The sequence below is a fragment of the Anomaloglossus baeobatrachus genome, chromosome 6, assembly GCF_048569485.1.
Source record: "Anomaloglossus baeobatrachus isolate aAnoBae1 chromosome 6, aAnoBae1.hap1, whole genome shotgun sequence".
NCBI lineage: Eukaryota > Metazoa > Chordata > Amphibia > Anura > Aromobatidae > Anomaloglossus > Anomaloglossus baeobatrachus.
The window spans coordinates 516,717,099-516,742,641 of NC_134358.1; the positions used below are offsets into that span (position 1 = coordinate 516,717,099).

Below are 25,543 nucleotides of genomic sequence, written 5' to 3' on the forward strand. Positions count from 1 at the left end.
AATAGAAGCGGAGGGGCGGAGATGAGCGGGCAGAATATCCCGCCCACCTCCTTCCTTCGTCATGCCGGTGGATGCAGGTAAGGAGATGCTCGTCGTTCCTGCGGTGTCACACATAGCGATGTGTGCTGCTGCAGGAACGAAGAACAACCAGCGGCATGCACCATCAACGATATTATGAAAAGGAGCGACGTGTCAACGATCAACGATTTTTTACGTTTTTGCGATCGTTGATCGTCGCTCCTAGGTGTCACATGCTGCGATGTCGCTAACGAGGCCGGATGTGCGTCACTAACGACGTCACCCCGACGATATATCGTTAGCAATGTCGCAGGGTGTAAAGCACCCTTTAGTCTACAGCCGCAGACCTATCAAAGGACTGCCCTATTTCTTAATCTCCTGGCTGTCCTACAGCATCTAACATTTAAGACCTTAAGGGATCCTGAATTTTTGAGTATTCTCAAGTTGTCTCTTGAACAGCTCAGAGCTACATAGTCTCTTTACAGTCTCCTTACTTCCTAGTTTCTGACAGGGCAGCTCTCCACCTTGAGTGACTTCTGGTGAGTAGTAAAGCAGTAGTACTAGCAGACCTATAAGGCTCTGTGCGCACACTGCGTTGTTTTGACGCTTCGTTTTTGGCCGCTAAAAACGCACAAAAACGCACCTGCGTCGAAAAAACGCATAAAAAAACGCATGAGTTTTTACCGCGATTTGGTGCGTTTTTGACTGCGTTTTGCTGCGTTTTTGATCTCTGCGTTTTGCTGCGTTTTTCCAATGCATTGCATGGGCGGAAAACGCAGAAAAACCCAGGAAAGAATTGACATGTCCATTTTTTTTTTCAAGCTCAAAAACGCAGCTTAAAAAAACAGTTGTGTGCGGACAGAAAAAATGAAAACTCATAGACTTTGCTGGGGAAGCAAAGTCATGCAGTTTTGAGGCCAAAAACGCACCCGAAAAACGCGCAAAAACGCCGCGAAAAACGCACTGTGCGCACATAGCCTAAAGCTCAGCACAAGCTCTACTGTAACACATTCATCACATGATCTGTGTTTTTTTTTCTGAATCTACACTGCCATCATATTTACATATAGAGGGAAAAAAAAGCTTTTGAACAGGCACACAGCCCTAGACAGTGAGAACTGTGATTAGGAGACCTGCTCTGAAAGCTGCAGATCTAGTTATTTTGCAAGAGTTATAACAACAGCTCCTCAGAAGCTGACATGGAGGAGGAAGAAGGTGAACTGATAACTGTTGTATAGAAATCAATGGGCTGAAGAGAATTTACTGAGATGTTAAGAGTTAACCCCTCTCCTGGAATGTAGCTACTGTGCACTCTTGGCCAGTGTCTGTGCAGGCACTGGTGGCCGAGCTCCATGGAAACCAGCTGTACACTATAAAAGATAAAAGCTGTCATTGCAAGAGAACGACAGCAGATAGCCATTGTGAAAATAAGCAAGTTTTGCGATTGACTTTCTTATTCTAACTAAATCAGTTTAACAACTTGTGCGTACCCCTTTAAAGCTAATTTCATGCATCTAGTTCAATGTTTAGACAGACAGACTGTTTTTTTTTCCCACATGTCATCCGTTTTTTTTTCTCAGTTTGAGGATACGGTTCCACTTGCATTTTGCACAGACGAGTCCGATCAAACACTGAACTGTACTCGCACCAGTGCAAAACTATGGGGCAGTGTCCATCTGCAAATGATTTCTCATGCCATATCGGCCTGAGAAATGAATCGCAGCATGCTACGTTTGGCAGCGATTCTCAACTCACGCACCTTTATACAAGTCTATGGGAGCGTGTGAAACATCGATCTACACTCGCATGTCATCCGACCACAGTGCGATGTACGGAGAGACAGGCCGGGGAGGAAATGGGGAGAAAGTGCTCCCTCCCTCTTCTCCGCAGCTCAGAAGATCGCAACACAATCGCATGACCCTTGGCTGACGCTCGCAGCAGGGGGTCATTAGCATATCGCTTCCGATGCTCTCATATTGGAACCTATGCGCAAGTGGAACCGAGGTCTTACATCTATGCTACATCTGTTTTTTTCCTTTCCCATTTTTTAAAACAGTATATCAGTTTTTACCAGATCTTCCCACACTTGATTGGCCGCATCTGATCTGTAAACATTGATTAGAATGGGACATGCTCGGAATTTTATGGACTGGACATGGATCCATAAATTAAAATAAAAAATTATGTGGATGGCTCCGTTACACTCTATGGATCAGCGTCTTGACTAAAGGCTACTTTACACGCTGTGACATCGCTAGCGAGCTCGTTAGCGATGTGAAATTCTAGATTGCAAGTGCGATCTTTTGAGGTCGCACATAGGTCATTTTACGCATGTGCGATCTCAAAAGATCACACTTGCGATCTAGAATTTCACATCGCTAACGGGATCGCTAGCGATGTCGCAGCGTGTAAAGTACCCTTAAGTATATATGTGAATGAAGCCTAGAGGAGATTTCCAGCCTTATATTGAAGACCCATCCTTTGGACAAGTCATCAGTATTAGATCAATGGCGGTCTAACACTTGGATCCTCCACTATACATCCAGCCAGCGCCGGAGCTGAATATGGTTGGTAGCTGTGTACAGAGTCGAAATGCACAGTGCCATTAACAGTATCCGCAGTGTCTGAGAGCGGCCACTACGCAGTGTAGAGTGCCATTTGGCTCCATACACTGTTTATATCCAGTCCTCATTGGAGCGGCAAAACGGTGTATGGCCACCACCTATGATATGGGTGACCTGATCGAAGGATAATTCATCAACATTATATGCCTGGAAAACTCGTTAACTGAGCTGTGAAGTATTTGTTCCTATGCGGCTAGTAAAAGCAATTTAATTGGAATCTAATATGGAAATAATGGGAATTTAATACGGAAGTAAAACCATCGGTATCTATTTGACGAAGTCTTGACTTAATGCACAATGAGAGAATAAATGGTGTAACACATTCCTGACGGCCTGCCAAACCCATGCCCACTTCATGAGACGTTTCTACATAAATTAAACCTGACAGCTCTAAGATTTATCTCCCCATCGGCCTGACAGTCCTAATGTGTCCGTCTTTATTTCTAAGCCTGGCGTAAGATTCCCGAGACTGGGGACTGAAAAAGTGATCACAAAGTCTGCTGGATTCATTCCGTTACCAACAGCTCATTACCATAATTTACAGTGTTCAGCAAAAAAAAAAAACTGAGTACACTTCCTTTGAAAAGTAAGATTTTAATAAATACCTTACAGAATGCAAGTACAATTTCCAAAATTAAAACAAAAATGGTTTCATAAAACATTTTTTAATCCATCACATGAAAGTAAGGTTAATAATATAACTCAGTAAAACTGAAGATTAGTTGATGCATAAATGAAAACATTCCACAACAAAAGCTACTATATCTTGTATTTTATATGACCTCTGTGATTATTAAGGACAGCACCAAGTCTCCTAGGCATGGAATGAACAAGTTGGCGACACATTGTAACACCTGTTATTTTTCATTCTTCAAGAACGACCTCTTTTAGAGTCTGGATGCTGGATGGAGAGTGATGCTCGGTCTCTTCATAATTCCCCGTAGGTGTTTGATTGGTTTCAGATCAGGAGACACTTGGCCTCTGAATCACTTTCACCCTGTTCTTCTTCAGAAACAGATGTGCATTTTGGATAATTGTCATGTTAGAAAAGTGCACGTCTACCAAGGGCACGGAGTGATGGTAGCATCTTATCTTTCAATATAGAATAGCACATGTGAATTCATGATACCATTAATGAAATGTAGCCCTCCAACACCAGCAGCACTCCTGAAGTCCACATAAGGACACTGCCACCACCATGAATCACTGCAGGCACAATGCATTTTTCTAAATTTATTTTTCTAAATGCATGGTTCATACAGTGGACCATGGTGGTTGCATTGTCCTTATGAGGGGTACATGAGTGCCCCCTGTTGGCAGATAGCTAAATTTCATTGATTTTGTTATCATGAATTCACAGATGTACTGCTATGTGTAGAAATAGAAGTTGCTTCCATGACTCCGTGCCCTTGGTAGACGTGCACTTTTCCAACAGGACATTAATAAAAACACACCTCTGTTGCATCTCTTAAGAAAAACAGGATGAAAGTGGTTAAGTGGCAAAGTGTCTTCTGATCTGAGCCCAACTGACCACCGATGTGGAATTCTGAAGTGACAAAATGTCCATCCCTCTCCACCCAGCATCCAGGATTTAAAAGAAGCCGTTCTTGAAAAATAGAAAAAGACAGATGTTGCAATATGTCGCAAACTTGTTTATTCCATGTCTATAAGATTTGAAACTGTCCTTAAAAAATGATGGAGGTGATACAAAATACTAGATGTAGTAGTTTTTGATGTAGGGTGTACTCATTTTTACTTCAACTAATTTCACCAAAACTGAAATATTTTGTAATGAAAGTTATATTATTAATCTTACTTTCATGTTCTGGGTTAAATGAAATGTTCTATCGCGTGAACCCGCACCCCGCCAGCCAGGGTCGGGATAAGTAGGTAGGTCAAGAAGCCTCGAGCCCTCCTCCGTCCCCTTCCCTCCGGAGGGAGGGATGGGATAGACTTAGTGCCTGGGGCAACAGGGCTCGAAAAATAAAAAAAAAATGGTCTATGAAAGTCAGTATTCAGTAAGATACTGATTAAAATCTTGCTTTTCAAGGGCGGTGCATATATTGATGCTGAGTACTGTATGTTCTATGAGAATTTTTATAGGAAAAATTCTAGATCCTGATAATAATTAATAGTTATAAGAAAATATTATTAAGAGTTGTGATATTTATACCAAGACAGAAAATACACGAGGTTAAAGTGGCTGTCTTATCTTATCACAAACAATTTCTTTAAAATAAAAGCCTCAGTAACAGTCAACTGATTCCAAGAAAAAAAACACGAGGTTGCTGTTAAAAGTTATATTTTGAAAAGTGGCCCCTACAGGAGATATAATGTTACACGCAGCCATTCAAAGAATATGAATGCAATAAATCCATTAACAAAGCTTGTTAAATGGGGTTTTCAAGATTAGAAAAGCATGGCTGCTTTCTTCCAAAATCATCATCATGCCTAACTTCAGTTTGAGTGTGGTATTGCAACCCAACTTAGTAGACATGTGTGGCATTTGTGCTGTAAAAAACAGTATTTGTTTCTAAACTCAGATAATGCCCTTTAGGCCCATTTACACATGTAGATCGCTGACCATAATGAGCACAACCCATTTAAAGAGGTTGGCCACTATCTTTACGTCGATGGCTCATCCTTAGGATAGGTTGTTTGATCAGCCAGGGTCCAACACCCCGCACCTCCACCGAATAGCTGTTCTCGGTGATGGCAGCAGGCGCCCGGAAATGCTCAGTTCCAGATCTGCCCCATCAACTGATAGTGGCCACGGCGGGTACTGCACATTCGCCTTCCATTCAAACCAATAGGAGGAAGATGTGCAGTAACCGACCATGCCACTATCAGAAGACAGGGCATCTCTAAAACTGAGCATTTCCGAATGCCTGCTGCTACCGCCAGCACCAGAGACAGCTGATCGGCTGCAGTGACGGGTGTCGGACCTTGGCCAATAAGACATTCTAAATGCTGCTTTACACACAACGATATCGCTAGCGATCTCGTTAGCGATGTGACACGCCAGATCATAGATACGATTTGCTGACATCACACATAGGTCGTTTTTTTTTGTAGCGCCGGCCACAAAACGACCTATGTGCGATCTCGGCAAATCGTATCTACGATCTGGCGTGTCACATCGCTAACGAGATCGCTAGCGATGTCGTTGTGTGTAAAGCAGCCTTAAGGATAGGCCATCAGTGTAAAAGTTGTGGACAACCCCTTTAAAGGTCCATTCACAAAGGAGGCTGTTTGGGTATGAGCAATTACTAATATCTGGTATAAGGCCGGGGCCACACGGGGACTACTGCGATCCTCGCATGACACTAGGCTCACGCTGGCAGCACAGCAGGAGCCGAGTGTCATGCGAGTGTCCCTGCAACTGAAGTCCGACTGTGAGAGCGGACCTCAGCTGCGGGGGACGGGCCGGCGCTGAGGGAGATGGGCCAGCACTGCGGAGGGGAGGGAGGGATTTTTCTCCCTTTCTCCTCCGTAGCCGACTATTGCGATTTTCTCTGCACTCGTGGTACACCAGTGTACCGCGAGTGCAATGCGATCTTTCTCTTGCCCCATACACTTGAATGGGTGCGAGAGAAAGAGTTTCGCATTACAGTCGCAGCATGCTGCGATTGTTTTCTCGGTCCGATTAGTGCTCATGTGTGCTGACACACAGGCTAAAATTTGTCCGAGTGGAATGCGATGTTTTATCGGACTCCACTCGCACCGTTTTTCTCACCGTGTGGCTTAGGCCTAATAAGCATCCTCAGATGTACTGCTGAAAAGAAATATTATTCAGGCCTCATTAAAGATATGATTAGCCAATGAACAATATCTGATAGTTCAGCTGATTACCGCCCCTTGTCTAAAGCTCATAAAGAGGGATTCCAAATTGACGCGATGATTGGACACATGCAGAATTGCTGAGAAAAGACAACCTTTTTATGGCGTTCTCCACAAAAACCTACAGGGTTATTCCTAGTTCCAGAGATGTTAGGTTGGCGATTTTACTGCCAAATTGGGCCTTATGAGACCGGCAGTCAGCTCTTTAGATTGCACCCATAGAATTTAACCAAGAAGACAGTCTTCTTTCCATTGAAGTGCATGGAGAATATGGCAGTTTGGAAACGCGAGTCACTTCTTTTGGTCCTAGTATTTTCATTTTAGTCCTATTTGTTAGATTTTATTTTTTTTCATTGATAGTAGTGGGTGGCTATTTTCGTATTTTGGGTGATTTTTTAGAGTCCTGCTTTCACGCTACTTTTCAAATCGTCGTCGCTGTTTGTCAAATTCAGACCTGTCAACTCTGCCAGTCTCAGATATTCTGTCCAAAGGAAATTGACCTTTTTTGCTACAGTATCTACCTTCATTTGCTTTGTGCGGCTCTCCTGTCCTGATGGCTCTACAATAATCCTATCCTAGAGATCTTTAGATATTCTACTGTAATTGCAGTAATTGTAATCATTTATCTGATTTACTGCAAGTCGTTTTTTCTCCTGGCTGAAGGTTTCTCAGATACTTTACTGCTTCAATCTTAAATCAATTCCAAAGAGGGAAGATACATTAAAGGGACCTTTGGCCACAAACACCATAAATTGTGCAAAAAAAACCCCACTGAAATTATTTCCACATATTTTCAGTCTGGTTAGCGCTAAGATTGGTGTCACAAGTCAGGAAATATCTATGAACAAGCAATTACCACTACACGATCTATCAGGGCTTGGATTACGGACAGAAAGTAAAATGTATTTTCTATGTACTTCTGTATTAGCATGGTTTAATGGGAATCTGCCAGCAGGTTTTCACTATTTATAGGCGCACATAGATCTTTCAAGAACAAGTCCAGCAATACTTTCACATGAGAAATCAGCTTTTGAATTGGTATGCAAATAAGGCTTTAGCTCTATTGCATATCATATTGTAGATCTGAACCCTCCGTCACTCCAGCTCTACTCACCACCCAGTACTGCTTCCTTCTTGTTGACAGCCCAGTACTGCTTCCCTCTTCTGCTCCTTTGCCTTAAGCCAAATGACATAGAGACTGTCAATCAAGCAGGAGGGTGTGACGCTGTGCAAGGAATAGAGCTGGAGTGACGCAGGCTTCAGATCTACCAGTCCTTAAGTGTTTTTTGCATATCAATTAAAGGTCAATTTCTCAATAACAGAGGAATGACTGACCATGCACAGGTATTGCTGGACTTGTCTTTCAATGAACTACAGGTGAAAATACATTTTTTTTGGTGGGATAGGAAACCTGCTGACAGATTGCCTTTAAGGACACCTTCCCACAATGAGTATTTGCAGAGTTTTAGATGTTGCATATTTTCTGCAGCTTTTCTGCACCTATAAAACTGTTTTGGTTTTTAGATTTTCTGGCTTTGATAAATCTTTATTGATTTATTTACAGTCATGTGTAGATTACATGTGTTTTCAGTGTTTTTGCACAGTGAAAAATGCTAATATATTTTTTACCTGCAGATTTTTTTGCGTGTAAGAAAATGATATGGGGAAAATCTGAACATTAAACTCAGCAAACCTTAAAGAGAAATTTAATGTAGTGGGTGTGCAACACACACCGCGGGTCCATTTAAACTGCACTTCTTTTCCGCAGGTACCTGCGTTTTTGCCATAGATAATGGTAAAAACCGCAGGGACCAACCTGAGGGAAAAACCGTGGCAAACCGCGGTAAAACTACATGCGGATTCGGGGTGCGTTTTTACCACGGTTTTTGCCGCGAATGCGGAATTCTGCCAGAGGGTGCAGATTTTTCTTAAGAAAAGCAAATTTCCTAGTGCGTACAGACCCTAAAGGGTGCTTTACATGCTGCGACTTCGCTAGCGATTGCTAGCGATGTCGCCTGCGATAGCACCCGCCCCCGTCGTTGGTGCGATATGTGGTGATCGCTGCCGTAGCGAACATTATTGCTACGGCAGCGTCACACGCAGATACCTGTTCAGCGACGTCGCTGTGACCGTCGAACAATCCCTCCTTCAAGGGGGAGGTGCGTTCGGCATCACAGCGACGTCACAGCGGCGTCACACGACAGCGTCCAATAGCAGAGGAGGGGCGGCGATGAGTGGCAGGAACATGCCGCCCACCTCATTTCTTCCTCATTGCCGGTGGACGCAGGTAAGGAGATGGTCGTTGCTCCTGCGGTGTCACACACAGCGACGTGTGATGCCGCAGGAGCGACAAACAACCAGCGGCATGCACCACCCCCAATATTTCGTAAAGGAGCGACGTCTCAACGATCAACAATTTTTGACGTTTTTGCGATCGTTGAGCGTCGCTTCTTGGTTTCACACGCTGCGATGTCGCTAACGACGTCGGATGTGCGTCACAAACACCGTGACCCCGACGATTTGTCGCAGCGTGTAAATGGCCCTTTAGACTATGTTCACATGTAGCATTATTGCTTATTTTAATGCAAATGAAAAGCTTCTTTTTACAGTATCAGGAAAAGCTAGAAGTCAGAAATCTTATTCATAAGCTTGTTGATTTCTTTTCCTGACATCATTTAAGAACTGTAGCGTTTAGAAAATCTGCATCACGTCAATTCTTTCAGCGTTTTTGCAGTATTTTTTCACCAAAAAGAAAGCAATAAGAAAGTTAAAAAAAACATAAGAAAACCACAAAAAAAATTTTTAAGCATGCACTGAAGACAAAAGCACATATGTAATCTGTCCCCCCCCCCCACCAAAAAAACAAACCCTAAAATAACGTGGCAGAAATGCAGCAAAATGGGGATTTTAAAAGCAGCATTTTTACTCCCAAGAGAGCAGTTTATGGCTGAAGAAAAAACATGCTACAAAAATAATACATGTGAAAATAGCTCAAAGCACAGCTAGATACGCAATATCACAAACTCCCCAAAAACTCACTGTGGGAACTAACCTTTAAAAAAAAAAAAAAAAAGTGGTTCCCAGCCAACAGATAAACAGTCAATTATAGATTTATGGCAAGTTTTTATTTTTCGTCACACTGAGTCGATGCACTAATGTTTGTATACTAGTTCTGTCTCGGAGGAAAATCGAACATTTGGGGGCCATTTTTCCATCAGCTTAGTAGATGGGCATGGCCAATGGATTTGATATAATGTTCACCAGAGCTGGCAAAGATTTCAGATGGTGGCACATGTCCTGGATAAAGATGCCCCATATTCATTAAGAGACATGTGCCTCCTACTAAATTTTCGCAACCTTCTCCAGTGGTCTTTTGATCAAGATTCGCAGGTGAAATTAATTTCTCCTTCTGTATTCCATCTTGAAAAACTGCAGAGGAATTAACGAACCCCATAATGTAAATATATACGGTAAATATGGCTTTGAAAATTAAATAGTGAAGGAACTAAAGAAGAATCCATTTGGCCAATGTCAAGATCTGCAACCAAGCAGCTGATCAATGACCCTTACCTTATGGAGAAGTAACTTGAACAAAGGACCGGCACTCTTCTTCTGGAATTTATCGGAATTTTTTCCATATAAGCATACAGGCGTAAATATGGAATAAATTCTCATAAATTCCAGAAGATTTGGAGTGCCGGTCCTTTGTTCAAGTTATATTGTGGATGCCTTCCTCGGACAAGTGCACCTTGGATTGTGTGCCGCCTGGAACTTAGGCAGAAATAGTTTGGCAGCACATAGAGTATCAACTTGTGCCGCCATATGTTGGAAGCATCTATCCTCAGGGAAAATACAACACAATCAGATAGAAAAACCTCTCCGTATGAATTTGGAGGCACCCATACGTACAGCAGACCCACAGAAGTATAGGTGCCCTGCTGTTCAGATTTTGTATGAAGCAATAATACAGACATATGCAGGAGGCCTAAGGGCAATAATGGGGCATTAGGTGGTTAATAGAGATGAGTGAACCCAAACTGTAAAGATCGGGGTTCGTACCGAACAGTGTGGGTCTCGGGGTCGAACACAGACTTTTTAAAAAAGGCTGTGTTCGAGTTCTGGTGCTGTTCGTATGCGCAATACTACAGTAGATCAAGCGCAGGTACGCTCGTTGCTCAGGTATGCTCGGTGCTCGGCCCGGTAAGAGCCGCTTGCTGGCTCTGAATGCCTCTCACCAGGGTAAAAACAAACGCTTTAGGATGCTGTGTGAAAAGAAAATACAAACCTGCCCTCACTCCTCCAGAAATGCTCTGTACATGGCTGGCTGTGTGTGTGTGTGTGTGTGTGTGTGTGTGTGTGTGTGTGTGTGTGTGTGTGTGTGTGTGTGTGTGTGTGTGTGTGTGTGTGTGTGTGTGTGTGTGTGTGTGGACAGCCAAACAACCCAATCATTGACTTCCATTATATTCGTTACTCGAGTAAGGCTGGAAACACATCTATGCAAGTAAAATCGGTCCGACTGGGCTGAAAAAAACTCGGCTGATTTTAGTTCACGTTAGGTGCGAGTGCAACGCAAGTGCGATGCTTTTTGCTCGCGTGTGTGTTGCGATTGCGATGCTAGTTTCATGCAACATCTTAATTAGATAAAAGCTATTACACATGTGTCATTTAATTAACCTATGGGAATGTGCTGTCACATTCATCTAATGAGCGAAGTTACTGCCACACTCGCAAATGTGAACGCTGGTGCGCGTGTGTGATGCTACTTTTAATCCCCTTCCATAGGAAATCATTGGGACAAATGGTGCGAGAAACTCGCAAAAAAGCAGCATGCTGCGATTTTTTTCTCGGTCCGATTTGGACTGAGAAAAAAATCGCAGATGAGAGCTGAATCATTCACTAACATGTGTCCGATTCCAATGCGAGTTTTTCTCGCATTACTCTACTGCGAGAAACTCGCAAGTGAGAAGCAGCCCTAAGGCTGTGTCCCCACTTTCCGTTTTCACCTGCTTTTCAGCTGCTTTTCTGCAGCATTTTGAACTGCAGCGTTTTCATGCCAAAAGGCATGCGTTTTGAATTTCCAGCAAAGTCTATGGGAAATGGGGATTTCTTGTCCGCACTTTGCAGTTCAAAACGCTGCGTTTAATTTGCATAATTTGTGGCAAAAACTCAGCGTTCAAAGAAGCAGCATGTCAATTGTTTTTGCCATTTGGGCTGCGTTTTGCTAACATTGAAGTCAATGAGAAGTTACAAAAAGCAGCAAACATCAAAATTCCAGCGTTTTACCTGCTTTTCGGCTGCAGAAAACATGCGATTTGGACTACCTAAACGCATGCGTTTCTGACATCAAAAAAATGGAATGATATGTCCCTTTACACACACACATAGTCCGACAAATAAAATAATGAAAAATATTTAATTATTGATATTTTAGCCAAAAATAGTATAAAACCGCTATAATTATATTAAATATAACTATTTTCGCTATGATTAAAATAATTATGTTTTCTTTTTTTTCCCTTATTTCATAGTGTTTGAATGTTAAAACTTTATTTAGTTGTGTCTTTGTGTTCAAAACGCATCTGACTTTAGGCAATGAAAAAGCATGTAAAAAAGCGCTAAAAACGCAGCTAAAATGCGGTAAATACGCACGCGTATTTATAGCGTTTTGAAAGTCAAAAGCAACTTTGGAAAAAGCAATTTCTGCCAGAGGATGCGTTTAGAACTGCAACTAGGACGACGCAAAGTGCGGACATAGCCTAAAACCCTTGACTTATATGGGGTTTGGGATCCGGGATGAACTTCACGTTAAGTCTGGGTCCCATAACAAGCCTTTACCTAAAGTCTGGCCGAACCCGAACTCCCATTGGTCATCATGGACAAACACCTACACTAAAATGACTAGCTACTTTAGGAACCATGTAATCTCAATGTTTAACATACCTGTTTTTTATATGGTAATATATTGCCAGTGCTACGCTGTAAAAAAAGAAGAGAAAAAAAAGGAGAGATTTAATAAGCATCGTCTTCATTACAGGACAATTTTATTTAACATGCTTTTTGCAGAAGGTACAAAGATACACAGGTACCTAATAGGCTATACAGTGCTGGCCATAGTATTGGCACCCCTGCAATTCTGTCAGATAAATACTTAGTTTCTTCTTGAAAATGATTGCAATCACAAATTCTTTGGTATTATTATCTTCATTTATTTTGCTGGCAATAAAAAAACACAAAAGAGAATGAAACAAAAATCAAATCATTGATCATTTCACACAAAACTCTAAAAATGGGCCAGACAAAAGTATTGGCACCCTTAGCCTAATACTTGGTTGCACAACCTTTAGCCAAAATAACTGCGAACAACCGCTTCCGGTCACCATCAATGAGTTTCTTACAATGCTCTGCTGAAATTTTAGACCATTCTTCTTTGGAAAACTGCTCCAGGTCCCTGAGATTTGAGGGGTGCCTTCTCCAAACTGCCATTTTGAGATCTCTCCACAGGTGTTCTATGGGATTCAGGTCTGGACTCATTGCTGGCCACTTTAGTAGTCTCCAGTGCTTTCTCTCAAACCATTTTCTAGTGCATTTTGAAGTGTGTTTTGGGTCATTGTCCTGCTGGAAGACCCATGACCTCTGAGGGAGACCCAGCTTTCTCGCACTGGGCCCTACATTATGCTGCAAAATTTCTTGGTAGTCTTCAGACTTCATAATGCCATGCACATGGTCAAGCAGTCCAGTGTCAGAGGCAGCAAAGCAACCCAAAACATCAGGGAACCTCCGCCATGTTTGACTGTAGGGACCGTGTTCTTTTCTTTGAATGCCTCTTTTTTTTCCTGTAAACTCTATGTTGATGGCTTTTCCCAAAAAGCTCTACTTTTGTCTCATCTGACCAGAGAACATTCTTCCTAAACGTTTTAGGCTTTCTCGAGTAAGTTTTGGCAATCTCCAGCCTGTCTTTTTTTATGTCTCGGGGTAAGACGTGGGGTCTTCCTGGGTATCCTACCATACAGTCCCTTTTCATTCAGACGCCGATGGATAGTACGGGTTGACACTGTTGTACCCTCGGACTGCAGGGCAGCTTGAACTTGTTTGGAAGTTCTTTATTCACCATCTGCAAAATCTTGCGTTGAAATCTCTCGTCAATTTTTCTTTTCCTTCCACATCTAGGGAGGTTAGCCACAGTGCCATGGGCTTTAAACTTCTTGATGACACTGTGTGCCGTAGACACAGGAACTTTCAGGTCTTTGGAGATGGACTTGTAGCCTTGAGATTGCTCATGCTTCCTCACAATTTGGATTCTCAAGTCCTCAGACAGTTCTTTGGTCTTCTTTCTTTTCTCCATGCTCAATGTGGTACACACAAGGACACAGGACAAAGGTTGAGTCAACTTTAATCCATGTCAACTGGCTGCAAGTGTGATTTAGTGATTGCCAACATTTGTTAGGTGCCACAGGTAAGTTACAGGTGCTGGTAATTACACAAATTAGAGAAGCATCACATGATTTTTCAAAAAGTGCCAATACTTTTGTCCACCCCCTTTTTTATGTTTGGTGTGGAATTATATCCAATTTGGCTTTATGACAATTTTTTTTATTTTTTTTCATTGAAGACAAACTAAATGAAGATAATAATACCAAAGAATTTGTGATTGCAATCATTTTCAGGAAGAAACTGAGTATTCTGTGACAGCATTGCAGGGGTGCCAATACTTTTGTCCAGCACTGTAAATGCCTTAGCTATCATTCTGCAATTTTTCCAATACATCCAAAACAATAAAATGAAGAAAAAAAAAAAAAAAATTATATATATATATATATATATATATATATATATATATATATATATATATATATATATATATATATATTATGTGTGTGTGTGTGTGTATATATATATATATACATATACATACACACACACACACACACACACACACACACACTAATATATTTATTTTTGTGTGTGCATTTGTTTATATGCAGATCTATGCGCCACCATGGTAACAGACTACAAACAAACCCTCCCCTCTGTAGTCTGATCCTGCTGCCATACTTCTTTCTATTTGCACACAGTTTCTAGCTAATGCACTGGGATCCAAGAGATGGGCTGTGAATAGTACAGCACACAACTTGCATCATGTATTTATACACTAAATAACTGCTTTATACAAAACCTTTACTTTATGACCTTTACGTTCCAGCAGGATAAATATTCAAAAAGCAATTTCAAAATATAATTTGAAAATGAAAATGCCGACGTGTACTATGTAATGAAATAAGCCTTGCAATATGCTATTTATATCTAGTAAATACATACAGTCTTTCCACAGGAAACCACAAGTGTGATCTGAAAAAAAAAAGATCTTCGGTCTATAGAAAGAGCTTGGCTTCGTCTAACTCTCTGTGTACTATTATGAAACTTATTTCTTAGGCCTCATTCAGATGATTGTTTTTCATGTACGCAAAAAATGGTACCGGTGTCATCAATGCTTAGAATTGAGAGTCATCAGGTTTTTTAATTGATGGACAACTACATGTTTTTTCCTATCCTTTGCAATGTTAAACATAGATGACATCCACAAGCTCTACATGTTTTTCAGGTATTGACATCTTTCACCGGCGCTGCCGGAAAAAATGGACATGTCTGTGTGAATTTTTGCATGGACAAATATATTCGAATAGTAGCATATATTATTATGGGTATGTGTTGTATCTGTGAAAAATACGTCTGAATGGGGTCACCCATGGACTTCAAGGTTTGATCTATTTTCTTAATGGATTGTAATGCTGACAAAAAAGGAGAAAAAACAATTTTGTGAACTTGTGTCCAATGCAAAGAGTAATAAAATATTGTAGTAAAAAAAAAAATACAGTAAATATCAAGCGTTTAACTTTTTTGCTGATTGGACATTTTATAAAAACATCTACTATAGCAATAGTGTACCAATTAGTGGCAATGAATCCCTAAAGGGCATCTGTCAGTAGGATTTACGCTCCTAAGCCGTCTACATTGGCATACAGGTCATATAAAGTTTAATAAAATGATAAGTACAAAGTTCACCAGCTCCACTAGATTGGCTGTGAAGATCCTCGGCATGGAAGGTAAAAGCCCCTGAAGGCTTGAGATGCAGACAAGGCAAACAAAGATATCGAGTCATTTGGATGTAAAATTTCACCAATTTATTATTACAGTTTAACAGTCCCGGTACATTCAATATTACATCACGACAGAAACTGACGCGTTTCGGACACAGACCTTTTCTTTAGTTTTGGTATGGTTACCATGACTAAGGACTCTTCTGTGTCCGAAACAAGTTGGTTCTTGCCTTGATGTCATATTTTGAATATACCTGAAATCTTCTAAGCTGTACTAATAAATTAGTGATGTTTCATAGCCAAATGGTTGGATACCTTTTGTTTACGTTGAATAAAATTATACATTATATATATTGACATTTCTGATCCAATTTCTTATTCCAGAGAAATCCACCTTTTTCTTAATATAGAAAATGAGCTGTTACAATCTATGGGCCAGACACATATCTTGCCTAAGAATATGAAACCTCCAGAGTTCATTTTAAATGAAAGGGGGTGTTACCAGTGTGAGACATGTAATGACTGACAGTCTGCTCTCATAATCATCCACAGCTTTGCAGTGAGATCAGAAGTATTGCAATAGAGCAGAGCTGACACAGTACAGCAGAGCTAAACCTTGTCTCATTACAAACACATTTGCAGTTGTATTGCAATAGAGCAGAGCTGACACAGCACAGCAGAGCTAAACCTTGTCTCATTACAAACACATTTGCAGCTCTCCTCATAGGCAGCCTTTGCGGGGGGATGGACAGTACAGCAGAGCTGACAGAACTCTGTGAGGATAACTACAAATGTGTTTGTAATGAGATAAAGTTAGCTTCTGCTGTACTTTGATAGTTCTGATCTACACATCCAAGGAAGTGAAAATACAGCTCCATGAATAGCCATCGGTCATTGCTGCTTGCAAGTTGCAGTTTGTTGGTTTTAAAAATAGATCTGTATTCAACATTTTAAGAATCTATAAATAAATATTTTGGATTTTAAGATATTCATGGAGCAGGATTTTCACATCCCTGGATGTCTAGATTTCTCACACTTGTCAGAGTGATTCCTGTGCTCCAACTATGCAAAGTATGCAAAGTCTGGGACCCCCTTATTGGATTATGCCGGACCTGGAATTAATTGTTCTTTTCAATAAATTGGTGAAAGAGGGAATGTTTTGGGGAGTGTTTTTTCTGGGTTGGTGATGTCGGGTATCTGATAGACGCCGTGACATCAATAACCCCAGGGCTTGACGCCAGGTGACATTACACATCTGGCAGCAACCCCATATATTACCCCGTTTGCCACCGCACCAGGGCAATGGGATGAGTTGGGGCAAAGCGCCAGGATTGGCACATCTAATGGATGCGCCACTTCTGGGGCGGCTGCGGCCTGCTATTTTAGGCTGGGTAGTGTCCAATAACAGTGGACCTCCCTAGTCTGAGAATACCAGACCACAGCTGTCCGCTTTACCTTGGCTGGTGATCCAATTTGGGGGGAACCATAAGTTTTTTGTTTTAAATTATTTATTTAATGTAAAATAACCATGTGGGGTGCCCTCTGTTTTGTATTACCAGCCAAGGTGAAGCTGCCAGCTGTGGTCTGCAGGCTGCAGTCATTTGCTTTACCCTAGCTGGCTACAAAAGATGGGGGGACCCTACGGCGTTTTTTTTTTAATTATTTATTTATTTTTTGGCTAAATACAAGGCTAGGCATCCTTTAGTGCCACATGAAAGTCACTAAAGGGTGCCAGCTTAGAATATGCAGGGCGATGGGACATTATATAGGTCTTTCTCATCTATCTATCTATCTATCTATTCATCTATCTATCTTTCCCTCTATCCATTATCTGTCTGTCTATCTATCGATTATCTATCTATTATCTATATTATTTATTACAGTTACAGCATAAAAAAAACGCAGGGACCAACCTGCGGAAAAACCGCGGCAAAACTGCAGCAAAAACGCACACGTTTTTCCCGCGGTTTTGGTGCGGTTTTTTACCGCAGGTGCGGTAATCTTCAACTCCCAGAAGTTTCTCAAGAAATTTTCTTGAGAAAAATCCCTTTTCTAGTGCGCACATAGCCTAATAGTTGACATTACATACGGTAATTTTCAAGCGGTTGTGAAATCACATTCATCAATCAGCCATAACAATGAAACCAATAGTGAAGTGAATTACATTAAATGTCTAGGATCTACAGCTCCCAAAATTCAGGTAAGCCCCCTAATAACTGTCACGCTAAGTATGAGTAAATACCGAGCAAATGGCAAAAAGAGAGGGGAGGAAAGAGGGAAACCCAGTGTCTAGGGGAGGGAGAGATGGAGACCCCTGATAAAACTTTCTGCTTTCCCCTAGCTACCCTTACGTCCCATAGGTTCCGCACCTATGTGCCGAATAGGATACCTGGTCTTGGCTGACCATGATCTGAACTCTAGGTAATGAATGGGCGGCATGAGAGCTAGTCAACCCCACTAAGTTCTAAAGTACACACAGTGAAAACAAACAGGGGAAAGCAAACAAACAACCTATATCCAAGATGACTTAGGGTCCCGTTACACATAGCGACGTACCAGCGATCCCACCAGTGATCCAACCTGGCAGGGATTGCTGGAGCTGTCAATCAGGCAGATCTCCACAGCGACTAGCCATCAGCCACCAGCGACCCGTATAACGACGGCTCCCTGCACACTCAGAACCAGCGCTTGTTGGTCTCCCGCCGTCAAACACGCCGATAAGTGCTGCACAGCGGGAGACCAAGGAGCAAAAAATGGTCCTGATCGTTTTGTCACGATCAGCGACCTCGCAGCGGGGGCCGCTTGCTGCTGCTTGTCACACACAGCGATATCGCTGGCGAGGTCGCTGATACGTCACAAAACCTGTGATGTTTAAGCAATATCGCTAGCGATCTTGTTGTGTGTGACAGGGGCTTTACGGAGAGGAACAGCAACATACAACAACGTTTCTCCAAATGATTATAATCCGACTGCTTGCAATAAGGACCGTGTAGAAACTTAATTCCATCACCAGCAACATACCAAGGAAAAATGCAGGTATATAAAGACACAGAGGATGAGAGATAATGATTAGCAGCTGAAAGGAAAAGATCTCCACAGGGTCCTAAAAGGAAACAGTAAACCCTAACAGAGAAGGCACAAAAAACTCCATTTATACCACAGAATAAAGAATGGAATATCAAAGAGCCAAACTCCGCGACCTTCTGCAGCCGGACACCACAAGGTTGTCTGTCAACTGTGACACACCCTTGATAATAACAGTGTTGACCTTTTTCAGCAGGGCAATGCACACACTGCAAAAAAGTGTAAAGAAATGTTCAAAGAATATGTTAAAAAGTCCAAGGTGATAACTTGGTCTCCAAATTCCTCAAATCTTAATCAACTGCCAAAGCAATTCGGTGGCAAAAGAAGAACCTACACAATATTAGGTCGGTGATTTTACTGTTATGGCTGATTGGTGTATAAAAAAATAATAATATGTTAAACAGGCTTCCACTGACCATTTAATTGTATACTTGAGGTTAGGTTGGCTGACTGTGCTGTCATCAAGGAAAATCGTAGAGCACGAGCTGTACTTTCTCCTCATTTGTCCTGGTGGATGCTATAAAAAAAAGAAAACAACAGACCAAAGAGATCATTAATGGAGCTCAAGAAACACGCGAGAAAGAATGAAATAATGAAGGGGTTTATAGTGTAGATACCCACTGGGTCAAAAGATTTATAGAAGCCCCTGCAGGGGGTCTCACTATTCTTTTTATTTAGCTTAAAGGGAATCTGTCTGCAGGTTTTTGCTATGTAATCTGAGGACAGCATGCTGTAGGGGTTAAAAAACAAAACGCAACTATGCAAAAACCTGCTGACAAATTCCCTTTAATGCACAGGCAATTCAGACTCCGTACAGCAGGCGCAAGAGGATGCCAGGGAGATATGGTCCTCATCTATAAGAAAAACTAATAAGTAGAGTACAATGTAATTTAAAAAAAAGGGTTTTCCACTAATATAAAAAAGTTTTATGGGTGTAAAAATCTCTTTTCTGGTTTAGATGAAATATGACGGCTGCAGCCAATCAGAAATTGTTGTTTGGCTGTAGAGGCCATGTATCACCCCCACCAGATTTGGATACTAGGAGACCGGTGGAAGACACACTACAGAGTGTATCCGAGGAACACCGATTGAGGAGGGTTTTTTTTCCTTACTTTGTCCTGGGCTCTTTAACCATAGAGGATAACCCATTTAATATCAAGATAACCTTGAAAAATGTCTGAAATGTATTTTATCATATTCGCCACAGAAATCTACTCTACCCGAAACTAGGGCCTTAAAGGGAATCTATCAGCAGGGTTTTGCTATGTAATCTAAGGGCAGAATGTGGCAGGGGTTAAGAAAAAAAAATCAAGTATGCCTCTCTTATTAGTCTGTGTGCTTTTGTTTACTTAAAGGGAACCTGTCACCGGATGTTCATAATAATTACCTAACGGTCGGTGTGGAGCAGACTGGTCGGATGGGCGTCTCCGTTCTCCAGGTCTGTGCCTCCTCTTTCGGCCATCTCTATCCTCCTTCTGAAGCAGGAAAGATCAAAGAGCGGCTGCACAGGACCTCACTGTCGGCTAGTGTAGATGATGTAGAATGCGTCATTCACACTAGCTTCAGAAGGAGGACAAAGATGGCTGAAAGAGGAGGCGTGGGACCCAGGGGCAGGAGACCCCCCATCTGACCAGTCTGCTACACACCAACCGTTAGGTAAGAATTATGAACATCCGGTGACAGGTTCCCTTTAAACTAAAAGCTTTATCACTTAGTGATTATCATTTCTGGACTACAATGTGACGCGCACGTCTGTCTACCGCGCTCTTTCTGATTGACACGTCACGGTCAATGTACAATCTCCATAGAGAGCCTGATGTGCAAGTGGGCAGCTGTCTCAACTATGCTACATGGCTAAATCTAAACATTCTGATAACCTAAGTGATACATCATTGGATTCAGGATCTTTTTGCCTACATCATACTGCTCTCAAATGAGGTAGTGAAAATCTGCTGACAAATTCCCTTTAACTGCTGCACCTCTAATCAAACTATGAACACTTTATAGTGTACTGACGTTTACAACAATCCCCAAGTTCTACTGCCAGTTGGCCGCCGCTGCGGAATGATTGGCTGCAGTGGTCCCATGCCTGATCTATGTGTGGGGGGAAAAAAGCACAAAAACTATCGGTGGGTTAGGTAACTTCAGAAAATAATCGCCAAGGATTGAGTTAAAAAAAAAAAAGTCTGAAGACCTCATGAAGCCATGTTTGTATTTGGCTATATGCAACCAAGCATCAATATTCAATCTGAAATGGAATTAGGTGTAGGGGGTTGTCTAAAATTTTAAGAAAAAAAATCTGTGACTAGACCAAGTGTTTTTATTAAAGCCAGTCCACAGACAAGAGTGGAAAAAAAGTGGATCCTTATCTTTTACCTAATTTTAGATAACTCATATAAGATGGTATATAAAATGAACAGCGGCTTTTATGGTGCTTGAATATTATTTCACGGTTTATCTGACGGTCGTATTCTTGGTAATTTCTCAACGTTAAAAGTAGAGGAAGAGATTTCTGTTTTAAAGTCTGGCTTATTACCAGTAAAGCTGTGTATTTTTAGCACAGACGGCAGGGGTTAATAAGAATTCTTGCAGTCATTCATCTCGGTACTTTCGGAAATGGAACAAGTGCCCTCTGCGTTTGACCTTCATTTAGTCTAAGTGGCAGCCATTCATTCACTTTCCTGGGAAAAGCTAAACGTATTGATTGGGATCACTTCAGTTTGTGCTGTAGAAGGGATCCGGAGGTGGATACGCCTTCCTGTGCCTAAACACAGGTGAAAAATGGCATACGCAGTTTTGAAATGGATAGATCTATTAAAAAAAAGTGACCTATTGTTTAAATCAAGTTTTATCTTATATTTATTATGAATTTTATTTTTTAATTTTTTTATACAGTGTGTCCACCCATATCCTGTCCACCGCCATTAACTTGAGAACAGCGGCAGCTATAGGCATAGAAGTGGTGTCTAGGTATAGTAAAGTAGCCATGCGCTACGCAATGAAACCACCTATTGCGCCACCTGGTGGAAAACAACGGAATTAGCATTTTTATCTTAAACGGAACGAGATAGAGAAAAAAAGTGAATTACAAAGTTGTAGGGCATCATCAATTCAATACGAATCCACACCTTGCAATTTCCATTCTATAGGTTCTGTGTTGCATTGTATTACGGTCTGCAGAATGAGTTAACTGAGAATCGGTCAGTGATTCTAAAGGGGGCTTTACACGGTAGTGATATCGCTAGCAATTTGTAGCGATAGCGAGCGAGTAAGTACCCGCCCCCGTCGCGCATGCGATTGTTTGTCATCGCTGCCGTAGCGAACAATATCGCTACGGCAGCGTCACACATACTTACCTGGTCGGCGTCGTCGCTGTGACTGCCGAACAATCCCTCCTTCAAGGGGGAGGGACGTTCGGCATCACAGCGACGTCACCGCAACGTCACTAAGCGGCCGGCCAATCAAAGCGGAGGGGCGGAGATGAGCAGGACGTAACATCCCGCCCACCTCCTTCTTTCCGCATTGGGACCGGCGGCAGGTAAGGAGACGTTCCTCGCTCCTGCGGTGTCACACATAGCGATGTGTGCTGCCGCATGAGCGATGAACCACCTGGATAAACAACCCTTACCGATTTTGAGTTTGGGACGAACTCTCCATGGTGAACGATTTTCACCATTTTTGAGGTCGCTTAAGGTCGCTGGCCAGTGTCACACGCTGCAATATCGTTAATGACGCCGGATGTGCGTCACTAACAACGTGACCCCGACGATAAAACATTAACGATATCGTAGCATGAAAAGCCCCCTTATCAGTCTGAAGGACTGTTTTAGGCTCTTTTAGCTGACATTTTTTCCGAGCTTCTCTGACCTGTTAACACAGATTACATCAAATTTGAATGTGCAGGGAAATAAAGAACCTATAAAAGCAAAACAGTGACAAATTTTTAAACACAATTGTAAAATTTATTATAATACGTACATAAAAGGGGTTATCCAGGTTTGTGATGATAGTGTGCAGTCTCTCTATGTGACTGCAGACTTCAGAATCCTCATGAGGTGCGCACAGTGCACGCTGTAAGGATTCTCCAGTAACATGATCGTATGTATGGATGTTTCCAGTCATTTTCTGACTAGATGTGCAGGGCCTTGCTCATCTAGTCAGAATGTCAGGCTGCGAGTGTGCATATCGCACTTACGGTCACTTGACAGCCTACTCTTGTCACCAGAGAATCCTGGCAGTGTGCTGAGCGCGCATTGTGAGGACTCAAAAGTTTGCAGTTACGTAGAGTAAAGGCCCCGTCACACTAAGCAACATCGCTAGCAACATCGCTGCTAACGAACAACTTTTGTGACGTTGCTAGCGATGTTGCTGTGTGTGACATTCAGCAACAACCTGGCCCCTGCTGTGAGGTCGTTGGTTGTTGCTGAATGTCCTGGGCCATTTTTTAGTTGTTGCTGTCCCGCTGTGAAGCACAGATCGCTGTGTGTGACAGCGAGACAGCAACAACTAAATGTGCAGGCAGCAGGAGCCGGCTTCTGTGGAGGCTGGTAACCACAGTAAACATCAGGTAACCAAGAAGCCCTGTCCTTGGTTACCCGATATTTACCTTTGTTACCAGCCTCCGCCGCTCTCACTGTCAGTGCCGGCTCCTCCTCTGTGCACATTTAGCTGCAGCACACATCGGGTAATTAACCCGATGTGTGCTGTAACTAGGAGAGGATGGAGCCAGCGCTCAGTGTGCGCTGCTCCCTGCTCTCTGCACGTGTAGCTGCGTGCGCTGGTAACCAAGGTAAATATCGGGTTGGTTACCCGATATTTACCTTAGTTACCAAGCGCAGCATCTTCCACGCTGCGCTGGGGGCTGGTCACTGGTTGCTGGTGAGCTCACCAGCAACTCGTGTAGCCACGCTCCAGCGATCCCTGCCAGGTCAGGTTGCTGGTGGGATCGCTGGAGCGTCGCAGTGTGACATCTCACCAGCAACCTCCTAGCAACTTACCAGCGATCCCTATCGTTGTTGGGATCGCTGGTAAGTTGCTTAGTGTGACTGGACCTTACTGTAAACTTTATTCCCAAACTTGGACAACCCCTTTAAGTATACAAAAAAATAAAATAAGATTGGAAAAAGTGGATACCCCTTTAAAGAGCAAATAAGGGGAAATTCACATATAATGCAAGGTCAAATGTTAATGTAGAAGTATAAATCGTTGTCCTGTCAGCTGAAAACACACAAAGTTATTTATGGGTTGTCAGTTTTGTATAAGGCTGTGCATACACACAAGCTTCTCCACCGCCACTCATCCTGAGCGAAGCTCCATGCCCTCCAATTAGTGCTAAATGGTGCAGAAAACTGTTCACATGGGGTTTTAAGAAGGTATTATTAATCACTATGAGGAGCACGGAGCGGATAGAGATCTCTAGGAGCAGAGCGGAGCATAGATAAATCTGGTAATGTCATCATATTAATCAGTTACTAAGGTTTCTAGTGCAAAGCGACTACATATGATACTCAATGTTGTAATAAAACAAGGTGTACAATGTTGCACTGTAAGCTTCTGCTCCACCTGGGTCACTGTTGGTACTCCCAGGATGGCACCCGGACTCCAGCCTATATTCATTTCTGACATGTCAGCAGTTTATACAAAGTTGATTTGTCATCACAGTTCACAATACAATGTATAAAGTATCAAACAGATTTCTTAGACCTGATGAGGCTGGTATCTACACTTTGAAAATCCATGTAGGAATGGCTGTATAATCCAGATAATATAATAAACATTTTAGGGGTCCGGCTAAAGAGTCAGGGTATGTGCGCACGTTGCTTTTTGAACAAAAAACCATAGTCAGCTCACCCCTCTTCACTCTCAGACTCCAACCGATGCAGGGAACGCCCAGGCCCGGGCGGAAAGACAACTTCAAGAAAGGCAGATATCCAGCATCAAGGAGAGCAGTATATTAAAACTTGCTTTTATTTAGACGAGTAAAAACAGAATGTAGTCCAGTAAGCACAGAGGCACAAGTTTTAAGCGTGTAAACCAACGCGTTTCGACCAGAGCGTCTTATTCAGTTGCTTTTTACCTGCTTTTTTGCTGCTTTTTCTTCAGCGCTGTTTAATGCCAAAATGGATGTGTTCTTCTATTCAAGCAAAGTCTATGGGAATTTGGGTTTCTTGTTCACACTATGTTGTTCAAAATGCTGCCTTTTTGTGGCAGAACTTTGGTCAAAAACTCAGCTTTTCAAAGAAGCAACATGTCAATTGTTTTTGCCATTTGGGTTTTGCACTGCAAAGCAGAGTTTTTGACCAAAGTTCTGCCACAAAAAGGCAGCATTTTGAACAACATAGTGTGAACAAGAAACCCAAATTCCCATAGACTTTGCTTGAATAGAAGAACACATCCATTTTGGCATTAAACAGCGCAGAAGAAAAAGCAGCAAAAAAGCAGGTAAAAAGCAACGTGCGCACATACCCTGAGAGTCTCTGCTAAAGGGGTCCAGCTAAAGAGAGTGAGAGTCTCACACACAAAGACAGACACACACATACAGAGAGACACACACACAGACACACACACACATACAGAGAGACACACACACACATACAGAGAGACAGGTTCACACACACAATAACGAATAACGTTTGGAACACCATTCTAAGTCTGAACTGGGTGCAAAAAACCTAAAAAAACATCACTATGGGGAGATAAGGTATGCACACCAGTGACTATGTAAGGGGAATACATGAAATAGCAGAAACTGCTGTGTGAATACTGACTTGAAAAATCCAATAGCTATATGAAGAGTGAAAATGTGAAAAATGGAATCTGCATTACTGCCATGAACATATGAATCAAGAGAAATTTAGCTACTGAATTGATCAATGCAATAGG

At 42.1% G+C, this 25,543-nt stretch overlaps 1 protein-coding gene across 1 annotated transcript in view; it reads right to left on the reverse strand.

The window, feature by feature from the left end:
- CCNY (cyclin Y) overlaps window positions 1-25,543 on the reverse strand; it is a 228,643-nt gene that overhangs the window by 38,897 nt on the left and 164,203 nt on the right. Inside the window, exons 4-5 of the mRNA XM_075316766.1 lie at window positions 19,078-19,178; window positions 12,423-12,458 (exon numbers count right to left, since the gene is read on the reverse strand). Of these exons, the coding sequence (XP_075172881.1) occupies window positions 12,423-12,458; window positions 19,078-19,178 (137 nt within the window). The remainder of the gene's footprint in view (window positions 1-12,422; window positions 12,459-19,077; window positions 19,179-25,543) is intronic.